Below are 22,407 nucleotides of genomic sequence, written 5' to 3' on the forward strand. Positions count from 1 at the left end.
ACTTGAAACTTGATCCGGTGGGAATTCTTTATTCTCTCTGTTCACACCCAGTTTTGATTTTTGTATTTGATTTTCTGATTCAACAAAAGATTATTGGACGAGATTATCATATAGGTGTTGTGATGGCAAATGTGACGAGTATTTAGATAGAAAAACAAATGGCATTCATTCGTATATTATAGTCACACAGTCGACGCACCATGTGATAGTCAATGTTAAATTTTGATTCATGTAATTCCATGAACCTGTTAATTTGTTGTTGTTTGATATGTTAATGATGTCAGAATCATGGCTGCTGCTGCTCCAACCGTCAGATCTCTATCGCAAGATAAGATGTCGTATTGTTTGTTGCTAATTAATGCACTCATTTAACATGTTTACAAAAGTTGCAATAGTAATAGTTATATAGATGCAATTTTACTATTACATTTGATTAGTCTCTTTCTATAATGATTGATAAAAATGTGGAAGAAATAACTTTATGCACCATTTAAAATGATAATTAAGTAATAAGTGTGAACATTATTAATAAAAAAGGTCTCAAGTTCGAGTTTATTAGAGAAACAATTAGAGTCTATTTTTACAATTTTAGTTATTGGTCCATAAGTGCGAGGCATTATTAGCAAATCCAAAAAGGTGATCCCATATTCTAAGTTTCCAAACATAGTTTTTCTTTTGATTAGAGAGAGTTTATTCTTTATGAGTTTCACCTTTGACAGAAAATACCTATCTTTCAATGCAAACACCCATTTCCATAGACCTCATTATTTGACCATGTGATTTCCGTACTACTTGTTGCAATTGGCCAAAGCTCATTTAACACATTCTAAAGGGTCAGGTCAACCTCTCCTGCAATCAATCAGCAGGTGGTAGTAGACTGGGTTTTAAGGACTGATGCCTCACCGGAACTTCAACTTGAAATTAGCTACCTGTCAATTAATGGAGAAAACATAGGGCAAGAGAACTGTAGAACAAAATTGAGGCTCACAAACTAAATTGTGAGCTTTTCTCATCCATCAAAAAAAATAGTTTTGTATTTTCGTAATTCATAGGCACTTCAAATATCCCTCAAATTTTAAAAACTTATATTAGTAATTTAACAATTTATATATGATGACGTTCGGGAGTCACCAAGATATCGGATCGGGTCAAACCAGAGCTACCCATAAATGTCTCTGGTAGGGGTAGGTGTGGTAGGAAATTAAAAGGATTTATTTGTGACTTCCCAAAAAGGGCTTAGATGGTTAAAATTAGTTATAATCTTGGGTAGAAAGCGTTTTGAGAGCATGGAAAAATGAAGAAAAAGTAAACAGCTGATCGTGCTTGTCATAAGAGTTATAACTGAATATTTAAGTAGATTAGCGGGGCGTTGCAAATTGAGCGCCCAAATGCTTGGTAATGAAGAATTTAAGTTGATCCCATGCCTGTGTCTGTACCAAATCTTGTGGCATTTGTCCTTGACGGGGTGACCTGTTTGGCCAAATTTTCGGGATGGCCTGTTTATTTGGGCATCTGAGAATCGCGTGATTGCCGGTGCCAGGGGTCAGTTTGCCAAAATTGTAAACAAAAGACTTGCATCTGCTGCACATTCAAGTACTAAAGAATAAGAATGATCAATATATATTTCTTGTCATTTCAATTTATGTTTGGCACAGCGCTATTTTTTCTTTTTTTTATTTCTCTGTACCATGAAACTTAAACTTCTCTAGCTATCATCACGTCCTGAGTTTATAGGGAATACAGTATCAAAAACAACCCGTGCAAACACATGTCGAACTTCCTTCAAGTTACCTTCAGCGAGCAACTCATAATCGATCTCTCTTCCTTGTTTAGGAACAAAACCCTTTTCTTTACCACCCTCCATTGCACACTCAAAAATCCTACACGCTCTTGAGTACAGTCCTAGCGGTATAAAAACCTGCAAAAAACGAACAGAAAAATAAGTACAGCCTATCTTACCAGAGCACTTCCTAGTAAAGTCGATGTCAATAGACCAAGCAGTGGAGAAACTCACGGAAGATGATTGGCGTATTAGAATTCATGTAGCCAACCCAACAAGGTAGGATTACTGTTTGATATGTTATTTTTCTCATTTTTGAATATTCTAAACATGCAGCATGCTAAGGATGGATGAGTTTGATCTTTCTCTTGAATGGAATCAGCTAATCATAAATACATTCCATGAAATATAGAGCAGTTCCCAGGGATTGCAGAAAGATGGTAAAAAACAACCGAGTCTGTTTTCAAACTTGCATCAAGAAATGAGGTTCTCATATCATGTGCCTCTTGGTTTAAAATAATAGCAAATGATTCTTCGTGCCGGAATGTTCTTTTGATAATGGCATCCAACTGCTTCTTCTAATAGCAAATGATTCTCCATGCCAGGATGCTTGTTTGACAATGGCAAACAAGTGTTAATTCTATTTTGCATGCCAGATTCCTATATCTGAATAGCTACAGATATACACCTAATCTAGGGGGACAAGATACAGAAAATGCAGGCTGATTAATGAAAATTTTTTTAGTAGTGTCAACTTGTCAAGGAATAGCTTCGGAAAGAAAAAAAAACAAAAAACTATAGCATTTTCAATAGAAAAAATCATGTATAGTGTGCTCTGTTCAATCTTAGCAGCATTGAGTAATAGTTTGTGCTCAAGTAAAAAATAAAAAGGGTAAGAGTTCCATAGCACCCTGACTTGGTATTCAGCAAGTTATTCGATGCAAACTGTAACCTAACATGTAGTGTACTAGAAGAAAGGAGGACGAGGGAGAGAGAGAAGATCAAAATATCATTTTCATGTGTTGTGTTGGTATTGCTTGAAAACAGAAATGTTCAAGGACATGAGGAAAACAGTAAATGTAAATAAGAATGAAACTAAATGAAAGCTAACAATAACATGACAATTTGTAAACTACTACAAAATTCAATGATTGGAGGTATCTAGTGAAACACGGTTGATTTTCCCCTATTTTTTTGTTTGTTTTTTCCTCAATAACATTAAGAATAAAATTCAATGGAGGATAATGAATACTAAGAACTTGGAAACAAAAGTTGTTGATAGTTCTAGAATAGAACTCATAAAAGACCTAGATTGTGAATACCAGTCTGATTGAGGGGGAAAAAAAAAATTGAACACAACATTCCTATAAAGAAGGTATTTGCTTGTAAGAATAAATAATGCCCAAAATCTTTTCTATTTTATATCTCTCCACTACTTTATACCTTGTCAAACTTCCTCATATATATCTTAAGATTTTTATATTTTTATTCTCAAACTATTCTTATAATGAACTTTTATATTAATCCTCTTACAATGTAAAGACATCATTATTTCAGAGTATTTTATATAATGTTTCAATGAGTTTTGGTATACTTCAGAATGCTTCATTCAGAAACACTGGAGTGTTGGTTGCCCACTAAAGTTTTATGTCGTCCTCCAAGGAAATCAAAATATTTTGGTCACTTGGATGGAAGTGAACTGATTTTTTCTGAGAGAGCGAACACTTACCAAATTTGAGAATGGTGCTTTGTCATACATGGACATTGCTTGCGAGACAAAATATTCATCAGTCATGTTAGTCAGAAAACATTTAACTGATGAAGCCAGATCCATAACCTCATCTTTTAACACCTTGAAGCCCATCTTCTGGGGTTGCAACAATTCATAAAAGCTCATTTCACATGGTATAGAGATCTTCCTAGCTATGTTTATAGCTTCTGACACATCTCCACCATTGTAAACCGCAAGGCTAAATGCAGCAACCACCAAAGGATCTCTAGGATGGTCTGAGAGCGCTTTATGAAATGCTAAGATAACAACCCTGTAGTCACAAGTTTAGCTTGATTTAAAAGAGTAACCCTTAATCAGGCAGGTTATAAATATTTGATCATGATTATGTAATAAAGGTACAAAAATGCAGCCTGTTTTGATATTAATCGAGCAAACTTCTAAAAGTAAATGCAAAAGGATCAAACGGGAGACATTATTTTCAAGCATCAAGTAGATTTCAGATCTCATATTCACTCATGTAACTATAAAATCCCAAACAAGCGTCTAATTACAAATAATCAAATAGAAGCAACCACTGTTAGCAGCAATCTTACCACAAGCTACTGTGACAAGGTGTGTCAGGTGCCAAAAGTTTGTCCATGTTAGAAAGCAAAGACTGCAGATAAAATCACAGGATAGATTAATCCAACAAAATTAAACCCAAGTATTAAATTATATCAATTCCCTCAGGCCCTTGATTTTGGTAATATCACTGTAGGGAATGAGGGAAAAAATGTGGTTTGGAATGCATGATGACACTGATAGCCAGGTGTCAATAACAATCATAATAAGACAATCCCAGGAAGTTTTAAAGCATTATATTCATCACACAATAAAGTTTATCGTCTCAATCGAAACTCAATGCTAGAAACAAGAATAGGGCATCCACATCAGCTGACAACCAGAAGCTGGTCATGTTAGTGGAACAGAGTGAAGGCTGTACTCTTTTGGTGGATAAGATTTTAGCTAAAACATAATTTGCCTTGTATGGTCACATGACATTTTTATTTTACATTATTTTCTAACAGCCAGGACTCCATTTTTATTTGTTGATTCTCTAAAATAATTTTTTGTCACATGTCTTTAAATATGTTTTGTGTCTTTATGCAGTAAAACAAAAAACATCTTGGTGAGGTCAGCCCGTAAAACAACTGGGATGCCTCCCTCCCTAAACTCACAGTATCATTTATATGATATGGTTTCTACATCTCGTAACACTAAGCAGACATCTTCACACGCCAACAGAAGAAGAGTTTGTAAATTCCAGATAACTCAAAACAAACAGTTGTCCGGATGATGGCAGATATTTACAGTTAAATCAATATTACTGAGTATATTTATGAAGTCAACTCACAGTATAGTTTCTGTGATTATAGTTGCTAGATCTGGTAGCAGTAACTAACATCTTCATACACTAACAGAAGAAAAGCTTGTACTCCTGAATATAGTTTAAACTATACCACCGAATATATATTTTGAGAACCCACACAGTTACATGGTCAGCCCACAAATGAGTTTTATGCCGAGCAGAACCCAGATTTGTATTTGAGCACAAATACCTTGACTTCCAATTTAATCTTATCTAAGTTGTGGAATCTTGGAAAAAAGCAAGGGGAAGGCTACGTGCAAATACAACCCTCTCCAGACCCCTCTCCAATCCACATTGCAACTCAGCAAAAAGAAATAAAGAAAAGTAGAAAAACAAAAACAAAAAGGGTAAATTACAGAAAAAATGCTAAATTTTTTGCTTTGTTTAAATTTTATAACGAACTTTCAATTTTTTTCAATAGCATACTGAATTTTACATTCGGTTTCAATTTTATAATGAATTTTCAATAATATACCAAACATTTTGCTTAGTTTCAATTTTGTAATACTATAACCTCCATTTAGTTGTGCAGTTAAACATTGCTGTGGACAGGATCATAGTTGTTGAATTGAAAATCAAAATCCTTATTTTATAAATCGTGAGTCGAATCAAATTGTAAAATTCAATACACATTCTCAATTTCAACTATAAATAATATATATTTATAGAAAATAAATAAAATATATTTGCTAAGTTTAAAATGATACGAAAAATATATTCATGTTGCCTTTAAATTCAAATTACACCAAACCACTTTCAAAATAACAAGCTAGGAAAAAAAAAAACCTACAAGTATTAGGCTACTAATAAACTCCATTGTCCATAATCTTCACTAGTTATCAATCATCTTTATCTTCAAGTTCAAGAGCATCATCATCTTCTTTGTCTTCAAACATAGCCAAATCCACTTGCTCTCCATCCTCTAAATATTCCTCACCATCAATCATTTCTAAATTCAATTTTTCTTCCACTTTGTCTTCAACAACTTTTCCTTTTCTATCTAGCTTCAAGTTCGTTGGCCCGATATTATATAATATAACATATTAGAATTCAACTCAAACTTACACAAACACATTAAATTAGTTTTAGAAAGTAGGAAACTATAAAGTATAGATATATACCTCTTCTATTATTACTTGATTGAATACCTCCATCATCTTCAAAGCATTCATTAGCATCCATCCAAGAATTATCCTAGGGTAAACAAGGGTTTTCTTGTTTAGTCATCTCCATTCATCATCGGACTCCATATCACTCAAACAAATAGGATCATAATTTTCACCTCTTTTCTCCCTCTTGGCTTGCCTCAATTCAAGTTGAATGTTATACTTCACAAAGACAAGAGCATTTAATCTTTGTTGTTCCAAATGATTTCTCTTTTTAGAATGGACGTGCTCAAATGTGCTCCAATTTCTTTCACATCCCATAGCACTACATGTGAGACTTAAGACTCGTATGGCAAGGTCTTGTAACTTTTTGCATTCTTCCCCACCATAAAGCTAAGATAGAAAAATAGAAAACGAATTAGTCTAATTAGTTTGAAGGAGCTAGCAACTGAAATTTGAAAATGCAAACTTTAAATTAAAATAATACCCCATTGCTTCTTGTCTCTTGTTAAAGTAGCCATGCTCATGGCAAACAATCCTTCTCCTTTCGTAAACTTTTATAATTGCTCATCAATTTTGAGCTTCTCCTTTTGTAAACTTTTCTAATTGCTCATCAATTTTGAGTCTTGTTTGGGATGAGCACGGCTACTTTAACAAGAGACAAGAAGCAGCGGAGTATTACTTTAATTTAAAGTTTGCATTTTCAAATTTCAATTGCTAGCTCCTTCAAACTAATTAGATTAATTCGTTTTCTATTTTTCTATCTTAGCTTTATGGTGGGGAAGAATGCAAAGAGTTACGAGACCTTGCCATACGAGTCTTAAGTCTCACATGTAGTGCTATGGGATGTAAAAGAAATTGGAGCACATTTGAGCATGTCCATTCTAAAAAGAGAAATCGTTTGGAACAACAAAGATTAAATGCTCTTGTCTTTGTGAAGTATAACATTCAACTTGAATTGAGGCAAGCCAAGAGGGAGAAAAGAGGTGAAAATTATGATCCTATTTGTTTGAGTGATATGGAGTCCGATGATGAATGGAGATGACTAAACAAGAAAACCCTTGTTTACCCCAGGATAATTCTTGGATGGATGCTAATGAATGCTTTGAAGATGATGGAGGTATTCAACCAAGTAATAATAAAAGAGGTATATATCTATACTTTATAGTTTCCTACTTTCTAAAACTAAGTTAATGTGTTTGTGTAAGTTTGAGTTGAATTATAATATGTTATAGTATATAATATGGGGCCAACGAACTTGAAGCTAGATAGAAAAGGAAAAGTTGTTGAAGACAAAGTGGAAGAAGAATTGAATTTAGAAATGATTGATGGTGTGGAATATGTAGAGGATGGAGAGCAAGTGGATTTGATTATGTTTGAAGACAAAGAAGATGATGAAGATGATGATGCTCTTGAACTTGAAAATGATTGATAACTAGTGAAGATTATGGACAATGGAGTTTATTAGTAGCCTAATACTTGTAGGGTTTTTTTTTTTTTTCTAGCTTGTTATTTTCTGTTGTGTTTCCATATTGTACTTGTTGGTTTCATCATGTCAACTAAGTAATGGAACACAACTATATCAATTATCTTCATTCACCACCATCTCATGAAACTTCTATGAAGATGGTGTTGAAACTTCATTTCATCATTACTCCGCCAGTGGATGTTATCCATTGCCGGTTCTAAGTCCGAATAAAGGAGGAGGGTTGCGTTAGGTAGCTAACAGCCAACATAAAACCTAGTTGGATCCAAATAGGAATTCTAGACAAACCATCTGTTGGGGCGTAACCCACATAGAAATCTGGAATTCATGTAGCCGACCCCACATAGTGGGATAAAGGCTGGATATATTGTTGTTGTTGTTGTTCTAGCTTGTTATTTTGAAAGTGGTTTCATGCAATTTGAATTTAAAGGCAACAAATATACTTTTGGTATCATTTTAAACTTAGCAAATATATTTTATTTATTTTTTATAGATATATATTATTTATTGTTATAATTGAGAATGTGTATCAAATTTTACGATTCGATTCAATTCTCAATTCACAATTCATAAAATAAGGATTTCAATTCTCGATTTAAATCTCGATTCAACAACTACGATGTGGACAGGATTAATGTCTAACATGGACAAGATTAATATATTTGTTTTGTTTATATATGTTTATATGCATGCATGCATGCATAAAATAGTTACAGTATTACAAATTGAAACTAAACACAAAGTTTAATATACTATTGAAAAAATTAAAAATTCATTATAAAATTGAAATTTGAAACTAAGTCAAAAGTTCAGCATTTTTTTGGTAATTTACCCAAATAAAAAACTATAAAACACTGAATTTCACTAGAACTAACATTTCAGAAAACACATTTCATATCTTCTAATTAGCACAGCCTACACCACAGTGATAAGAATTTTTCAAGTTGTTCACTTATTAGTTATTACTTTCAGAAGAAACACAGGAAATATGAAAAAAAGCTGGGTGTTTTCAAAATAAATTGGGCTACAGGGTTTTGATTAACTTGTGGCCAAAAATGACCTACTTGGTATGTTATTAAAATCTTCTTCAATAAGAATGCAATTTTAGAAACTCCTTCATTTATAACTACAACATGAAAAAAATACAAAAGGCCTGATATCTTTTTCTAAATAAGATGACGCCTAAATTTAGCTAATGACATTGAATTTTCAGAGATTTACATATTTAAGTAAGCATTTTAATTTATTTCCACAAGCCAAGCTCAGTGTTGAGTGTTTCAGTCTACTCCCAATCGATCCTGGTTGTCTGTCTGGATGTTGGGCTTAGTCCTAGAACACATAGAGATGATACACAAGGATACCATTCTGTGTTTGTACTGATAGAAGATTCAGTCCACAAGCAAAACAAACTAACTAAATACAATAAAATTGAACCTTGTTGAAAATCAAAAACCCTTCCATAACAATTCAATTTTTTTAAAGTCAAAATGCACTCCCTAAGATGGCATTTTTATATATGAAGTGGATGCAGAGGCATGGTATTCTGGCTAGATGGTTCATTTGACAAATCAAAATAAAACCTGAAAAATTTTCGATCCTCCAGTTGTAGCATTTTAAGTAATTATATAGAAGTCGTCAGGCCTATAACCTTAAATATGTGCCAAACAACTTCCAATTCTTTTCTGAGCAGGAAAGGGTTCATTAAGTGAAAAAAGTTAGGTTGTCTGGTATCCATAATTGTCACAAATTTTGAAATACCTCCATTTGAACTTACTAAAAGCATGTTTGATCTTTTGTCACGTCTCCTAAAACCTTGCTGAACAAAATATGCTGCCTGCAAGATAAAGCAACATAAAACATGTAGTTTTCTTTGCTGCTGGTTGGATAAATACATACGAGAGGGATTAACCAACATCCAAAAAGGCAAGGCTTACAAAGAAAGCGACAAAATAGAACAGATACAACTTTTAGAAAGATTACATCTCAAAGAGACAGAGGAGGAAGCGGCATCTTCAAGCAGAAGCAAGGCCAGGCTGAGAGCAACAAATGTAGAGCAAGAACCAGACTCCAAACTTAAAAGTCAAATTCCATACCTGGATTGGTAGAAGTATTTCAAGAAGACCATATTTCCATAATAACCTCAATGAAGCTTCAGCAGAACCATATGCTAACAAGTAATTCATTTCCATGAGAATCCTTCCCTGGCACATTTGGGGGAGAGGAAAACATCACCAGGGACATTTTCCTTTTACAACAAAGCAGAAAGGATAAAAGTATAAATGAGTACGAGGAGTTTTTAACATACCTTGTCAAGCTTTAGAACTGAACATGATAAACTTTTTATACTTTGGGCTGTCTCCCTTGTAAAGCGGAATCCTAAACGGGCAGCAATCCTCATAGCACGTAGAATTCGAGCTGCAAAATAGAATACACTGTGTTCTCAAATAAAAAAATATTTAGGACTGAAACAATGATATTTATAACAATATTTTCCAAGAAGAGGATGGATAATGAGGGTGGCAACCATGTTGATTTTGATTATGACACAAATACATTTGGGTTATATCTCCAAAAAAAGTGAACAGATAGAGTTAGTGGTTTCAGTTGTCTACATTATAAAAAGAGAAGACCGGAGCTGGTATTCCTCCTTTTCAATCCATTTCACAATTTCAGGATTAAAAATGTCAGAAAATTTATATATGGGAAAAATGCATTTGATACCCTTGAGGTTTAAAACAATATCCTTGATGTTTGAACAAAGAAATGTTGATTGGGCCGGGTTTGTTTGTTCAATCTCTTCTTTGATCTCTTCCTAGTTTCAATTTTAGGTTTAGAAGGTTTGTTTACAAAGGAGGGTTAGAGGCAAAGTGTTAAACAGTGTTTTTAATGGGTGGCTCAAGTTTGGATGGATCGGGTGATGAGGTGGAATAAAAACCAAGTTTTGTTGATTGGGCTTCTGACGTGGCAGAATATTCTAGGATATTTTGCTATGTCAGCATTCTGTTAGTGTGTGTGATTGAAAATATAACAAAATCAAAATACAGTGATTGATTTGCAACAAATTAAAAGTCAATAACCTTTTTGTGCCCTGACCTTAAGTTCAGTGACCATTTATGTAATTTACCCAAAATTATGCAAACAAAATCTTCAAATCGCTGCACCTCTTCATGACTGCTACTCCTTTTTACTTCTATTTTCAATTTTCTTTAAGCCCTCATGTCTAGAGAGAAAATGGGAAAATATGAGAATATCTTTCAACAATCCCTGGCACATTCATTTTTGGCAGTCCCATGCCCTCCATTTCTAGTTGGTACTTGAGGAGAGGAGCTTCCAACAATCTCTGCTCTCTGGCATATACATTTTTTGTGGCCCCCTGCCCTCCACTTTTAGTTGGTACTTGAGGCACTGATGTTTTAGGTTTCAACAAAAGTAACAGAAAACATACTTTTTTAAAATATTTGCAGGGACAACTTGCCAAAAAGAGCTCACCACAATCCTCTAGAAAGGAAAGACTTGCACGAATTATAGTTCGCACCTAAGACAAAAAGGAAATGTTGTAAGAATATGAAATGTTGGGCACAAGTGCAATGCAAGCTAATAGGTTAAAATACACTACAAATATTTCATACTTTAGCTTTTCTAATATCTTCCACTCCTCCCATGTAGTCATACACTAAATTTGCATATGGATCAAACATCAACCTTAAGAATTGGAGAAAAAAAAAAAAAGAATATGTAAGAATTAAAAAGAACAAGAAAGAAAGAAATCCACATATCTTTACACCATGGAAATCAACAAAAAAAAATTAAAGCAAAATAGTCTGAACTTTGAAGTAGGAGGGTCAGATTCGCAACCCATTTATTGTAAAATCGCGCTGCAAGCAATTTCTCCAGCGGATGTAATCCTTATCATCACAATCCATAGGACTTTCGAAGGAAAAACTGGACGAGGCACGGGTGCTAAAACTTGATACCTAATCAACCAAGAAGATCCAACTCATACATCACAAAACATTTTCAAATTTCAATAGAAATCTTAAGATGATTCACTAAAGGAGAGCATTAAGACGATTCACGGCCAAGTTAACTTGTACAAATGATAAAGAAACATGAAATAAGGATAGAAAATTGCAAACCTCCACAATCATGTTCTTAATGTGGACATGGCAGATGGGAAACCGTCGTCCAACTATTTCACATCGAGAAAATGTTCTCACTACCTGCACATTATAGTAATCATTATATCATGTTTTAAAAGCCCAAATAAAGGTAATAGGTATGGCATTCTATAGATACATGATATAAGAATTAGTTCAGCCAACTTCAAATTAATTTGACTCCGGAAGATTGATGCTGATAAAGACCAAGGCTCTTTCTAGTTATGTTGCAGAAGAATCTGATCATGAAAAGATGTTCAGAACATTCTCCACATTTAGAGAAGTGATTTACGGGCATCATGCATAGGGTGCCTTTTAAACTCAGCAGCATAAATTGCTTTGTCAAATCATTTTGCATAATTTGATGCTGACTGGTTAACAATGTGATAATAGCATGTCAAATTTATTATTCAATCATGCAAATTACAGTCAACCTGTTACTGCACAAGGATATACAAAAACATTCTCCTCCTTCTGTATGTTTTGTGCTTTTTTTGGATAACTTATTCCAACATTCTCCTTTGGCAAAATGAATATGCTTAGATTCGAAAATCATGAGATGAATCAAGAACTTACAGATTGCATAATCAATTTTCTTCTGCAACTACATTCCAAAGCTTAAAATACAACAATCACCCATAAGATTTTTAAAAATCAAAACTGATAGAGAGTAAAATCATCCAAGGACTAAGTGGAGCATGAGTAAGACATATATGAGGATTACCAAAAGATGATTGGGCAGAAGGAAAAGAGGCCTGGGCAACAGAAGATGTAGGAGAAGAAGCTTAACAAGCCGCCTACAACTGACGATACTCTACTAACTCCTTAGCAGAGATTGAGTATGTAGGAGTCAATCTCTTAGTATGAGAAGTATCAGGTCCCATTGATTGCACTTCCGAACTGTCAGGAACTACAACATTAGCCGTACGAGGCCGACCATGGAGTGCATAATAAGTATCCTTATAATGACCAGGGTGATAATAATAGTTACAATAGGGCGGCTTACCAATCCGACAATGCCCAACACCCTTACCACGACCACTTGTAGATCCAATCTCGGAAGAAGATCCATGAGTCTTAGAGGCAAGCATGGATCACTCTCTAAGTGAAACATCAAAAAAAAGTGTGTGTGCTATGTAGAATTCAAGCAAACACCTCTTCCATAGTAGGTATAGCTGGACAACCTAAATTCTGGGTACAAACAGCCTCCACATCAACCACAAGACTTGCGAGGGTAAGCACCATAAACAATTTGTCCCTTGTTTCTTTTGCTCTGTAAGATTAGTAGTAACAAGGAGCATTGCATTAAAATATGCCAAAGCAAACTGAATACGACCCAAGTATGTAGCCATATTTGAATCTCCTTTCTGAAGATAAAACACATTACTAATTATATAGTATAAGTGTACAATATTATTAGTATATAACTGTTGAGCATGGGATAAAATGTCAAAACAATTCTCATAGACATGAAATAATGGGATTAACTCGACATCTATTGATGCTACAACAATGTAACCAACTGTACATCCATGTGATCCCATACAATCCTACCAGACTTAACGATGTCAGAGAGCTTCATACTTAGACGGTCACTCACATTGTATCCTTAAAACCACATCTGAACAGAGGTTGACTATGATAAATAGTTCTTGACCATCAAATTTTCAACAGAAATGGCAGAAATACCAGAAAATGAAAACACAATCACAAGAACATTCATAGGTGAAGATAAACTCACTACTCCAGGAGTTGATGCATCAGGATTGGACAATGCCATATCTCACAAACTAAAGCAAATGAATAAGCAACCAAGAACAACCCCAAACCAGATCTAAAGGAAAATTGACCAAAGACCACAACTGACTGAGTGAAATCTGAAGGTCACACATGAAGAAGAAGGGACAAAACGAAGGACACAAGTTGCAGATTTAGAAGTCACAAATCTGAAGGTCAATGGGTCGTTAAGTAACAAAGAACAAATGGTCGTCAAACAGGTCGTTAATCAGATGGGTGTTGCAAGTCTGATAGCAACTGATAGCAGTAGAGAGAGCATAAGGCACAACAGAGGCATGACTTGTTGGAGAGAGATGGACGACTGGCAGTGGATAGTAACAGCAGCGCAGAGGCAACTGGCTAAGGATTAAGGTTTGGTTGCCAGCGACAAATGGTGGTGGTGACGATGGTTGGTTAAGAATTAGGGTTAGGGTTACAATTGTTGTAGCTTTAGCGGCACTAATACCACGTTCTGAAGAAGAGACAAAAAGTGATAAATATTTTATTCATGTGTTAGGTATACATACAGCCCTACAAGGTGCAACTCAAGAAAGCTAATACCTGTGTACAAGGCTATGCAAGTACAACACTATAAAGCTAAAAAAGTGTTCATCGATACTTTCACAACCAAGAAAGAAGGTAAGTTAATAGTCAAGTTTTATGGGTGGATAACATTTTCTAAAATCATAGTACGAAGAAACAAGATATCAATTTGCCTAAAAGAAACATGAAGGGATAATACTAGCCTCCTTAAGCTCAGCAGAGGTGATTATGTCGAAGTCCTTTGGAGTTCGCTTTAGAATAAGATCGCGTACACAACCTCCCACAAGGTAAACATCAAATCCTACATGTCCACAACAAAAAGGGGGGAGGCAAAGCAATCATTATTGGATAGTGGAAATCAACAACATCATCAATGAGAGGAGAAATGGTAAAATTAAGGCGAATACAGCATCCAATTCAGTTCTGCGGTAGGCATAGGAGTTAGGAATGTAAAATATTGACAAAGCGCCAAATCCAACAAGCACTAGTTTTGCATAGGAAAAACTTGTACATGATTTGAAGCTTAAAATCTTGATGATGCAAAATCACTGGCCTAGAAATTTGAGGTTGATACAAATATGGCCTGTATTACCTAGAGGAGACTATTTCTTAGTTAATTAAAGAAGTTCTAAATTTTGTATGCATGTTGCACCAAAATTGTTGATTGCCAAATTGTGAGATAAAGTTACAGCAAGACTATTGAAATATTTGCAGTATAGATGATAAGAGATAATCAGTAGTGTACATCATACCTTATATCAATGAATTATAATAGTCAAAGTATAAGGCAGATGAGAAGGCCAGTTCAAGGTTCTCAAAGTAGACATGTGTCGATTTACTCATTACTAATTATGTTGCCTAAGGAGAGACGATAGATAGTGAAAAGTGTTGGAAGAAACCGAGATATAAGTCACGAACTAAACTCCTAGATGAAGAAGGAGTTTAGATAAGGTTGCAGTCCTAGATGAGGAAGGAGTTTAAAGAAGATCAACAACAACTAATATCAGCAGTTTTATAGATATATCTAATGTGTATTTATAAAATTAAATAAAGGTTATCTACAGCTGTAAAGTAGGAGTATTTTTAGGAGATTTTTTAGGTTTCTCTTTGTATAAATATCCTCCTAAAGCTAATGAATAATCCACGGGTGAATGATTGATTTCCCCTAGATATTCTTTCATGGTATCAGAGCCAAGTTCTTGTTGGCCTGATTTTTCTTAAAACCATCCCAAGTAGACAGATTGAGTCTCCAAGATGGTCGATGATTCCAGCTGTGAGGTAACAACCTCTAATCCTCCTCCGGCAAGGACTCTTCCTACAGCTTCATCTTTCACGACAGCCTTGGAGAATCCTTCTCTTCAAATTACACAACATAAACAGAATGGAACCAATTTTTGAGAGTGGTTCCAATCAGTCCTGTTGGTGGTTAGAGGCAAGGGCAAGGAAGGCTACTTAACTAGTGATGTGGCGAGACCAAGTACACAGTCTGCTGGTTCAAGTATATGGGAAGCCGAGAATGCCATTGTTATGGCTTGGTTAGTAAATTCAATGGAGCCTAAAATTGGTAGGACATATCTCTTCTACAAGACAACTTGTGAGATATGGAAGACTGTCCAAGAAATATATTCTGATCTAGAGAATTCTACCCAATGTTTTCAAGTTAGATCTCTTATTCGAACCACAAAACAAGGTACAAACTCGGTTATTGAATATTTCAATACTTTAACAGCTTTGTGGTAAGAGATGGATCTCTTTTATGAGATCAAATGGGAGTGCACAGCAGATAGTAGAAAATATGGTAAGATGATGGAGAAGGAGAGAGTTTTTGATTTCCTTCATGGCTTAAATTCAGAGTTAGATGAAGTTAGGGGTCTGTTGCTAGGGATGAAACCCTTCCCAACCATCAGGGAAGTGTTTGCTAAAGTTAGGAGGGAATAAAGTAAGAAGAAAGTTATGCTCCTAGAGTTCGGACATCCCATCAATGAAATCTATTCCCCTGCATCAACCTTAAACACTTTTAAGGGCAAGACTCCTTTATCCTCTAAAGGAGAGACTGCAAGAGAAAAACAATGGTGCAATCATTGCAATCGACCTTATCATACTCGAGAGACTTGCTAGAAAATCCATGGAAAACCAACAAATTGGAAACCTAAAAATCAAAGAAAATGAGGACATACAGCAGGCCAATCATCCTATATGGTAGAAGTCGAGAAGGGAAATTCAACATCTTTTACTCTTACTGTAAATCAGCTGGAGGTTTTGCAACAATTAATCAGTCAATCCCAAGTGTTCAAAACTGAGAATGCAGATAATCCTACTTCTGTGGCTTCCTTAGTCACAAAAGGTAATATTGCACACTCTCTTGTATCTCAAAGAATTCCTACTAGCAGTTGGATCATAGATACGGGTGCCTCAGACCATATGACAAGTTCTCTATATTTGTTGTCCAATTTTGAATTATGTGATAAACCTATGAATGTTTCTATGGTTGATGGTACTATATCCTTGGCAAAGGGAAAAAGAACAGCTGTGATAGGAGGCCTAATGCTTAAATCAGTTCTCTATGTCCCAAACTTGCAGTGTAACTTAATTTCAGTAAGCAAATTGACTAATGACAGGGATTGTTGTGTAATATTCTCCAAATCTTCTTGTGTTGTCCAAGATCTATCTTCGGGGAAGATGATTGGCAATGCTGAGATGAGAGGAGGGCTTTATCAAACATCAAGGCATGATCATTCTACTGCATCTAGGTCTCAATTTTTATATTCTTTAGCTCTTGTTTCAGATTCAAACATTATGTTATGGCATCAGCGATTAGGATATCCAAGTTTTGAATATCTTAAATTCTTGTATCCCTCTTTATATAGCAATAAAACTCACAATTTGTCTTGTGAGCAGTGTATTCTTGCAAAACAGACCAGAAAATCTCACCCTAATCATGTTTATACTCCTTCCACCTTTTCACCTAGTCCATAGTGATATTTGGGGGCCATCTCGCACCTCAAATCTCACTAATACACAATGGTTCATCACTTTTATTGATGACCATACAAGGGTGTACTGGGTATTTTTAATGAAAGAAAAATCTGAAGAATTTTCGATATTCAAAAAGTTTCATCACATGGTCAAGAATGTGTTTCAAACCTCAATCCATGTCTTGAGAACCGATAATGGAAGAGAATACTTCTCCAATGAGTTTAATTCATATTTAATTGAGCATGGTATCATTCACCAAACCTGATATCCCTATAACCCCCAACAAAATGGAATTGCTAAAAGAAAAAATCGTCACCTACTTGAAACAGCAAGGGACATGATGTTTACTACTTCTGTTCCAAGTTCATATTGGGGGGAAGCCATATTAACTTCAGCTTATCTCATCAATCGCCTACCCTCCAAAGTCTTAAAGTTTAGGACTCCTTTGGCTGTCCTTATTAACGTTTTCCCTCACCATGATAGAGTGCTAAACTGCCTTACCCCTCGAGTGTTTGCATGTATTGTTTTTGTTCACCAAAGTCCAATCTCTTCATCCAAACTAGACCCTAAGGCCATCAAGTGCATTTTTGTGGGATATTCTCCAACACAACAAGGATACAAATGCTACAATCCTAATACCCACAAATTTGTTATCTCATATGATGTATCTTTTCTTGAAACTCAAGCCATTTTTTCAGCCATCTCCTCACCCAGAAAAAGTTACCAATTGGACTCCTCCGATTCTGAACTCTCCTTCTTTGATTCCTCCCGCTAGTTCTAATCCGATAATTCCATCACATGTGTCTGAATTTGATCAAGGGGGAGAGAATGAAAGAGACCAAATCCAGAAGAGTGATCAAATTCAAACTGAACCACCACTATTGGTGTATTCAAGGAAGCCTCGTGACACTCAGTTTCAGCAGCAATCCATATCATCTGAACTGAGGGTAAGTCCAGAAAAATTACAGAAATAGGAGGTTGAAAGGGAGGCTGATATTCAGGGAAATAGAGAAGAAGGGTAGCAGCAACATGAGCAAGAGTATGATCTAGATGTTCCCATTGCTTGGAGGAAAGGAATCAGAACCTACACTAAGTATCCGATTTCTAAATTTCTGGGATATTCAAAATTGTCTTCTAAATTCAAGGCATTTACAAAAGGCATAGATGATAAGGCTGCCCCTAAGGATATTTACTGTGCACTACAAGAGGAAAAATGGAGGAAAGCGGTTATGGAAGAAATGCTAGCCCTCAAAAAGAATGGCACCTGGGAAATATCTTCCATATGGAAAGCACACAGTTGGCAGCAAATGGGTTTTTACCATAAAGTATAACTCAGATGGGAGAGTGGATAGATACAAAGCAAGGCTTGTAGCTCAAGATTTTACTCAAAACACAAGGCCTTAACTATGAGGAAACATTTGCACCGGTGGCCAAACTTAACTCTATCCGGGTGTTATTGTCATTAGCAATGAATTTGGATTGGAAACTCTATCAACTAGACATAAAAAAAGCTTTCTTGAATGGTGAGCTGAAAGAAGAGATCTACATGAGAATTCTCCCTGGTTTTGAAAGGAAAGACACAAGAGGAAAGGTATGTAAATTGAAAAAATCCTTGTATGGTCTAAAGCAATCTCCTAGGGCATGGTTCAAAAGGTTTAGTGACACACTAAATCACCTAGGATATAAGCAAGGACAAGCAAATCACACTCTCTTTACAAAAGTTGATTGCGAAGGTAAGAAAACTATCCTAATAGTCTATGTAGATGATATAATCATCACAAGAGAGAATTCTCAAGAGATAGAAAGGTTAAAGCAGCAACTGAAGGAAGTTTTTGAAGTAAAAGACTTGGGAGAGATGAGATATTTTTTGGGAATTGAAGTAGCAAGAAGCAACGAATGTATTTTTCTGTCTCAAAGAAAATACACTTTAAATCTTCTAAAAGAGACGGGAAAGCTTGGTTGTAAGCCTGTAAGCACTCCATTAGAGCCTAACTAGAAAAATAAAAGGGAGAAAAATGAGGAACAATTGGTAGATGTTGGAAGATTTCAACGTTTGGTAGGAAAATTAATTTATCTATCTCATACACAACCAAATATTACGTATGCAATGAGCATCATCAGTCAATTCATGCATTCCCCAACCAAAAGACACCTAGAAGCTGCATATCATATTCTTAGATATTTGAAAGGGACTCCCGGGAAAGGAATGCTATTCAAGAAAAGCGATGATAGAGGAATAAGGAGTTATGCGGATGCAGATTGGGCCGAATCCATTGAAGACAGTAAGTCTACATCAGGGTATTGTACTAAGCTTTGGGGAAATTTGATCACATGGAAGAGTAAGAAACAACATGTTGTGTCAAGAAGCAGTGCTGAGGTTGAGTATAGAGCTATTGCACAGAGTATTTGTGAGGTAATTTGGGTGGAAAGACTCATGGAGGATTTATCTATTCCTATAGTTGAACCTAAAGTTCTCTATAGTGATAGCAAATCAGCTATAAGCATAGTAAATAATCCAGTTCAACATGACTGGATGAAACATGTTCGAATTGACAAGCATTTTGTTAAGGGGGAGCTGGAAAGTGGAGATATAAACTGACTTATATTCCAACAAAAGATCAAGAGGCAGACATCTTGACTAAAGCAATGCAAAAGCTAGGTTTCAAAGAAATAAGAAGCAAGCTAGGAATGATTGGCATCTATTCACCAGCTTGAGGGGGAGTGTTGAAAGAAACCGAGATATAAGTCACGAACTAAACTCCTAGATGAAAAAGGAGTTTAGATAAGGTTGCAGTCCTAGATGAAGAAGGAGTTTAAAGAAGATCAACAACAACTAATATCAGTAGTTTTATAGATATATCTAATGTGTATTTATAAAATTAAATAAAGGTTATCTACAACTATAAAGTAGGAGTATTTTTAGGAGATTTTTTAGGTTTCTTTTTGTATAAATATCCTCCTAAAGCTAATGAATAATTCACGGGTGAATGATTGATTTCCCCTAGATATTCTTTCAAAAAGGTTTTCTTTTCAACCTATGAATAGCTGTAATTAGCATCACATGGAACTGCCAAGTTATTCCAAATTCCAAATAATAATTTCCATTCATACTAGGACATGCACCCTTGTAATACGTAGTATTACACAATACCAACCTGTTCATTATTAAATTTAGCAGTAAAAACATGGACTTTTGACATGAGGAGCACAATTTTACTCAGTTACATGAATAACCATGGAATTTTATGACTCCTAAAAGTGTGAGTGAGATCCTAAATCTTGAGACATTTAAGCTTTGAGATCAGTTCAGTAAGTGAATGCTATATACCACATTCCACTAAAACTAAGTCACGAGGCACATGTATAATGGGTACTTCATACCATATTCTAGAAAATAAGAGGCATAATATTTAAGTTAACTGGAAAAGGCAAAGTTAGGTTCTCAAAGTAGGCATGATTGTCCAAAACAATACGGATTGTGCTGCTCGGCCAAGAGCTGGTGGAAAGGGTTGTTTGACAAACTACGGGAAGCTGTAACTATATTTTCTAGAATTGGAGCCTGACCACATCAATTTAGATTTCAAGCAAGTTCAATATTACAAAATCAGCCAGACCCAGCCATGCATAGGATTAAGCCATATTCAACCTAATTATTATTCTCTTCTCAGATTTTGTATCAACGGAATAAGGGTGGACAACATTCAATTGCAATTCAAAGCATGTGACCAATTCACTAATTCTTTCCGAGAAGAGTCGCTGAATAAGTACCTTTTCTTTTCAGCCCATTCAAAACGACTCTTGTAGGCTTTGTAATCATAGAGTTACTAATTCCAAGGTCTTTCGAACTCAATTTCTTCCATTCCACCGACTTAGAACCGCCTTCAACCCCAAAAATTCAAAAGTTTTAACAGCAGAACGAAACAATAAACAACTCCGCAACAATCAAATCAACATTTCCTACTACAAACATTTCTTCAAGTACGAAAATCACGTGCCTCTTCTACTGGAATTAACCGAATTCTGATCGTTATTGTCTTTAACGAAGCTCTCCGGCTCGTCTACTGGTTCAACTGCGGCAACATGGTTGAGCCGAACCTAAATCCAACAGAAAGTAAAGTGGATTTTAGCGACGAATCTGTGGGTATACATGTATATACACATAAATGTTGACTAAATATACATTTAGGTTTCGAACGCGGTGGAGAAGAGAAGTTCGGCGAGGAAAATGGGGTCGGAATGAGAATCCAAACCCTCTGGCAATAGCCATGGACGGACGACTCGAGCTTTCAACGTCCCGCCAGAAAATCAGGGTTTTGATAGGGTTTCTGAATAAACGGAGAGAGCGAGTTGCAATATTCTGGGCTTAGAATTGGGCTTCATGGGCCTTTAAGGAAAACTTGTCTGAACAAGCCCAAAATGATATAATTCTTTTCTTAAATTGGGCCTATGGGCCCTGGTTTAAATAAGAATTTGTAAGATTAAACAATAAATTTAATAATCTAGCAAAAAAATAATAAATTTAATAAAAAGTGAATATTACAGTCAATTTCGATTATCCCCTTTTTATCCTTTTATGTTTTTTTACAATCAATTGACTCTATTCTATTTCATCCACTCGGGTTAAAGATCAATGTTGACGTTGAAAAATAGCTAGCAGTGATTCGTAGACCCGCAATGAGAAAATGAGTTCAAATTCAATGAGGAATGATTAAGTAGAAGCAAAGACAAGGGAATTTTACACTATTCGGGCAGAATGATGCTTACTCCATAACTATTTTCTGATTATTTCAACATAGTAACAGTATCTTATTCTTTATTGTTTTGTCCCTTTTACAATGGTATTTTTAACTTCTATTTATAGTGAGAGGTGTTTACAATTGCATTAAAATACAAAAGTAAAAGAATGACATCATAAAAACAAGATGTCTTTATCAATTTTATAAAATCGAAAGTGGGGTTTATATTACTAGGGATCCAGTTTATATCAGATAAAGTAAGTGGGTCTATGCCTTGGATTATTCAGCAACAATGTTGTTATACGAGCTGAATAGTTTGACCAACGAACTGACCAGTTAGGCCAGTGAACTTGAAGCATTACTAAGAGGTCATTGAATATATCGTTAAAAACTTGCTGGAAGTCTTGCTGAAAGCTCGTTGAATATATCGCTAAAAGTTTGCTGAGAGCTTGCTTGATTCAGCGATCTGAGCTCAAATTTTAGCGATGTATGAGCTTGCCAACGAGCTTAGCTGGGTCTACTAGCGATTGAATCGGGCTTTTAAACTGAATCTAACCCATAAGAAATGGTGTAGGAAATATGTATAACAATCATCAAATACCATTCTTATCATATAATTAAACTATTTTAATTTTATTTATTATTTTATTATTAACAAGAGTCCTTTAAAATTTATTTTATCAAAAAATAAAAAATAATTTTATATT

General features: G+C 35.2%; 1 protein-coding gene across 3 annotated transcripts; it reads right to left on the reverse strand.

The window, feature by feature from the left end:
- Window positions 1-1,594: 1,594 nt before the first annotated feature.
- Window positions 1,595-21,274, reverse strand: LOC127790412 (uncharacterized). Of its 3 annotated transcripts, XM_052319927.1 has the most exons (14): window positions 21,145-21,274; window positions 20,960-21,059; window positions 20,733-20,843; window positions 14,192-14,289; window positions 11,649-11,732; window positions 11,368-11,486; window positions 11,142-11,214; window positions 11,002-11,047; window positions 9,818-9,927; window positions 9,606-9,713; window positions 9,287-9,346; window positions 4,106-4,167; window positions 3,510-3,822; window positions 1,595-1,918 (listed from the first exon to the last, which is right to left on the reverse strand). In XM_052319927.1, exons 1-14 carry the CDS (start codon window positions 21,229-21,231, stop codon window positions 1,706-1,708), a joined length of 1,584 nt encoding a protein of 527 aa, XP_052175887.1. In that variant the 5' UTR covers window positions 21,232-21,274; the 3' UTR covers window positions 1,595-1,705. The 3 variants fall into 3 exon arrangements, with proteins under 3 accessions (XP_052175887.1, XP_052175889.1, XP_052175888.1); XM_052319929.1 differs by lacking the exon at window positions 20,733-20,843; XM_052319928.1 differs by lacking the exon at window positions 9,287-9,346.
- Between the last annotated feature and the right edge of the window lie 1,133 nt (window positions 21,275-22,407).

Source organism: Diospyros lotus, chromosome 14, assembly GCF_014633365.1.
Source record: "Diospyros lotus cultivar Yz01 chromosome 14, ASM1463336v1, whole genome shotgun sequence".
NCBI classification, from domain to species: Eukaryota; Viridiplantae; Streptophyta; class Magnoliopsida; order Ericales; family Ebenaceae; genus Diospyros; species Diospyros lotus.

What these genes read in the sequence shown, in the direction of transcription:
- LOC127790412 (XM_052319927.1), bottom strand. Translation starts at nt 21,231, where the DNA reads ATGGCTATTGCCAGAGGGTTTGGATTCTCATTCCGACCCCATTTTCCT. An exon ending in ACCGCGTTCGAAACCTAAAT is followed by an intron (nt 21,060 to 21,144) that starts GTATATTTAGTC and finishes TGTTGGATTTAG; the next exon opens with GTTCGGCTCAACCATGTTGC. An exon ending in CCTTGTCACAGTAGCTTGTG is followed by an intron (nt 3,823 to 4,105) that starts GTAAGATTGCTG and finishes TTGTGACTACAG; the next exon opens with GGTTGTTATCTTAGCATTTC.